Source organism: Hakea prostrata, chromosome 6 (genome assembly GCF_041222555.1).
Source record: "Hakea prostrata isolate BN-2017 chromosome 6, UWA_Hpros_2, whole genome shotgun sequence".
NCBI classification, from domain to species: Eukaryota; Viridiplantae; Streptophyta; class Magnoliopsida; order Proteales; family Proteaceae; genus Hakea; species Hakea prostrata.
The window spans coordinates 29,395,116-29,399,494 of NC_142605.1; the positions used below are offsets into that span (position 1 = coordinate 29,395,116).

General features: G+C 34.4%; 1 protein-coding gene across 1 annotated transcript; it reads right to left on the reverse strand.

Annotated features, from left to right (window-relative positions):
* Positions 1–846: 846 nt before the first annotated feature.
* LOC149013181 (peroxidase 60-like) lies at positions 847–2,628 on the reverse strand. Its single transcript, XM_089159023.1, has 4 exons — positions 2,297–2,628; positions 2,022–2,201; positions 1,581–1,746; positions 847–1,441 (listed from the first exon to the last, which is right to left on the reverse strand). The coding sequence occupies exons 1-4, from the start codon at positions 2,522–2,524 to the stop codon at positions 1,029–1,031; spliced, it is 987 nt and encodes a 328-aa protein (XP_089015149.1). The 5' UTR covers positions 2,525–2,628; the 3' UTR covers positions 847–1,028.
* Between the last annotated feature and the right edge of the window lie 1,751 nt (positions 2,629–4,379).

Genomic DNA, 4,379 nt, shown 5'->3' on the forward strand with positions numbered 1-4,379 from the left:
TTGCCAACCATATCTCATTCATCAATGATGAGACCTCATGACTAATTCATACATGCATGTTGTTCATGAACGTGAACCCAGAAAGGGATCTTCTACCGACACTGATCAATTAATCTACCGTACGTCATATCTATTGTTTGAGATAATGATGAGATCAAATTCAGTGTATCTTATGGCTTGTAACAACATGGAGATCAATCAAACCTGAAGATTCTGAGCCACTTATTTTCTGGTCAATGATTTTCTAATTTCCATTATTGTTGTTTTTAAATTGTGACATCAAGAAGTATTTGACCTGCAATGACTTTTGTTTTTTTTCTTTCACTGATTAGGCCTTGGTAGATCCTGGCCCAGCCCAACTCTATTTTCTTATGTTTCTTCCTTAGCCTGTTTCAGCTCCTCAATCTCTCTTCCCTGCTTTCCCTGAGAGAGTTGGACTAGAAGTTCATATTTTCTCTACCACCCATGCCATGCATAGTATTGAAGGCTGAGATAGACAAAGAGTTCTAAGTCTCCACTTTCTAAAGCTTTCAGTTTCAATTTGAGTTAAGTTTTGATATCATTTCTCAAAGGCTGTGATGTTGTATATGAATATCTTTTCCTAATAATGTACTTGGGCTGCATAGACCTTTTTAGTCGATGTGATCAGTGCCATTTTTTTGGTATGTCTTCAAATTTCATTTGTAATTTCTAAATCTTTATATAATTGAAGTAAAGATTTAAATGCTCCTCATGCCTATGGTTTTTCACTAACAGAATCGATAAAGATTGTGTTATGGTGTGATTCGAACTTTAATTTGTACCCAGTGTTGCAGATGAACCCTCATTGATATATTTTAGTGAACGACTCAAATGATCCGATTCGTAAGATCTTTAATGCAAATAGAGAACTAGGAATGTTTTTCTTTTATTTCTCAGCACAACTTAGTTAAATGCTAAGTACCAAACATAAAACGACAACACAAACTAAAACCAAGAAGAAGAAAATAATTAATGTGTTCTTCCTCCATATACTTCAAGGGATTAAACTAATTGGTGGATCGACAGGTCTTCCTAATCTCTCCTTGTGGTGCTAAAAGAACATTTATAGCTCCCAAATTGACCATGGCAGTAGCAAATTTTGTATCGAAGACAGTGTTATTAGTGGCCAACGATGAAACTGTACCATTAGTTCGACTGTCCAAAGCTATCTCTTGGTCAATTTTAAGAACACCTTTTTTCTTGATTATCTGTTGGAAAAAAGTATTGTCGACAGTGTTTAGACTTGCAGTGTTCTGATCCAGATTAGCTGTGGCATTTGATGATTTATTCTGCGGACATGTTCCCTGCAGTGAGTTAAGTAGAACTGTGTCCATGGTTGGGTCAGGCTTGCCAGTGTTGTTGTAATTGTAGAGACGATCTTGGAAGGATGAACAGTGAGCAACCCCAGACGTGTGAGCACCTAAACATAATGATATTAGTCCAAATTCATGAAAGACATTAATTGTTTTATATAACATAGATGATCAGCTTTCATCCACTAGTTTATTTGCAAGGAAAATCTACATAGAAAGATTTTACATTGAGATTAATTTACATACCTATGAGAGTAACCATGTCTTCAGCACTGATTCCTAAATTGCCAAATCCTGCAATGGAGTCACCAACAGTTATGTTGGCAGGAGGGAGGGTTAGCACAGCTTGTGTTGCATTTGATACCAACCCATCTCTTCTCCCTGTTGTTACATTGTAGAACTGTCCTCCTCCCTGCATGTAGATTTTAGAATTAGGGTTTCAAGCACAAAGTTTGCCTAAAACATTACATCCTGAATATTTAGTTTAGAATATCTAGACTGTTGCTTTCAACTAGAGTTTATAAACAATACTAGGTTCTACGGTTTATTGGACTCTCCTACAGAGCCCATTACACCATTGGATTGTAACAATCTGATGACCTATATCAAAACATTGCCACATTGGCTATAACAAGTTGCCCCTTTTTATACAAATAGAAAAGAAGGAAAATCAAATAAGCTGCTCACCAAGAAAACAGCTTCTCTGGTTGCCATGATAATAATATCAGCACATGAGACAACTTGAGGACATTTTTTTTCTATAGCAGTTTTTACATCATCAATGAGATCGTAGCCTCTCACTGTAAGATTGGGATCTGCAGTTTTCTCTGTCGAGTTGCCATCAAGGAGTATTGATGCATCACATCCCTATTCATTTATAAAGTACACAAAACATCATATAAGAGTACCATTAATGGAAGATAATATAGATGCTTCAGTTCTTCTTTAGCTTGTCGCCTTACCGTAACAAAGCAATCATGAAATTGCAAACGTAGCAGTGCAGGCAAAGTTGTTGGATCTGCGGCATATTGCGTGCTCACAATACTCTTGACAATGTCCTCCACATCTAGTGTAGTGTTGGGACATTTTCCTTTGTAGTAACCCACCTGTAGATTAGCCAAACACAAACTATTATAGTTAATTAGAACTACTAAGACAAACCCCAATGCCACAGTTGCCAAGGCCTTCATTTTTTTTTCTCTTCTTCTTCCTTTTCCCTTCTTTCCAACTGAGTTTGATGCAGTTGGCAGTACTGTAAGTAGCTTGAACTTGATATCTTGGCAATGGATGATAGACATCAATCTTTGGTTTTTATAGGATTGGAAGATATTGGAAACTCCGCCTTTTCAAGCTTATTATTATAACTATTATTGAATTAAAAACCCATGCCAGAAGAGGGAATTTTATAAAATCTCGTGAATTCAAACAAAAACTAAAATAAAATTAAGATCCTCGAAAAGTCTTCTCTACAGTAAGAACTAAGATAGAACAAAAACAAGTAACCCCCAACAAAATAGTAGGGTTCGATATACTCAAGGAGGAATCCTGGAATTTGATCATGAGCACTTATTCTTTTCCAACCTGGTAGTTCCTCTTATCATGGGTCAGAAGAACCCAGGAGAAGTCAATGTCCAAGGAAATTAGTAAGAAACTGCAAACATTGCAAAAAATAATTAAAAAGAGATGAAGACCAATCTCATTATGGGGAGGGTATAGAGGAAATGAGGCTTGCCAGCTATAGTGTATGCTTTGTATGAGGTTGTGATAAACTGATTCTGTTAATTAAACTTTTCTTATGGATCAAATTTTCTTCCAATTTAAAGCCTTGAAGGATTTTTTAGGTTATTCATTCTTTGATATCTTTTCATGCAATTTAAAGCTCTCAAACTCTGGACAAAATTTTTGTTTTTTATTCTTTTTTCTCTTCATACCTCCTACATTCTAATGTACTTTTTTTGGAAAAAAATTATTAGTATTGACCCACCACTTCTTTAGGGTTAGTTTCTATTAAGAAAATAATTCTTATTTAATTTCTCATATTTGTATTGGTCTATTTTAGTCATCACATTTGATAGTTACTATTTATTGTATTAAAATAATAGTCTTAAGATCATGAAGCCACGATGTTAAGATTTTATAAATTATAGAAAGGTACGAGGAAATGAGAACCACAAAGTTTACTTTCTTCTCTCTTTCGTTGACCTATTATTTCATGAATGATATTGTAACACATCTCAATAAATAATTTTATAATAAAAAAATACTAAGTCAACTTATCTCTTGCAAAAAAAATAAGAACTTGCCACATTCTTTGGCAATTAGTGCATGTGTGCTCAATAGTCAATTGCCAAAAGAAAAGGAAATAAACAACTCTTTCAATTTTTTTTTTCTTTTTTTCATAAAGAGTTGATTTTAGGAATGACATGTGATCTACATGAATCATAAAGTCAATAACTCGAATTTTAAAAAGATTTGAAAAAAAAAATCAAAATCAAACAATTCTGAATTCCATCATCTACCCTCATCTAAGTGTTTGCACTGTGTTCTCTAAGATTTGTTTTTCGGTGAAAAGTATATTCTCAAGGATCATTCCTACTGTCTTGTCATATTTGATGATAGATTATGTCTAATGAGATCTCATATTGTATGAGATCCAATAAAGGAAGATCATGGGGAAATTCCTATAGAGCATGATAATATTATTGTAAAGTCTATGGACAGAATTTAATGGCCTTTTTTTGGGTGTTTGATGTTGATAATGCATGTGGGTTTTATCGGCTAAATCAACTTGTTATTACGGCTAAAGGAGTCCAGATCTTCTATCTGTCAAGGTAGAGCTCTGTCATCTATGATCCCTCCCTTCCACTTCTCTACTGCATAATAGAAATAGCATTCCGAATAAATTTCTCAGTAAAATTCACATAGACCTCACTCATATTGTCTGTTAAAAAGATACAAGAGAAGCACAAACTTCAACCCTCTACCTTGACAGACAAGTAACATGAATACTAAAAGAAAATTCAGTAGACATTGGCCTTGAGATCT

What these genes read in the sequence shown, in the direction of transcription:
- LOC149013181 (XM_089159023.1), bottom strand. Translation starts at nt 2,524, where the DNA reads ATGAAGGCCTTGGCAACTGTGGCATTGGGGTTTGTCTTAGTAGTTCTA. An exon ending in CCAGAGAAGCTGTTTTCTTG is followed by an intron (nt 1,747 to 2,021) that starts GTGAGCAGCTTA and finishes ATCTACATGCAG; the next exon opens with GGAGGAGGACAGTTCTACAA. An exon ending in AGACATGGTTACTCTCATAG is followed by an intron (nt 1,442 to 1,580) that starts GTATGTAAATTA and finishes CATTATGTTTAG; the next exon opens with GTGCTCACACGTCTGGGGTT.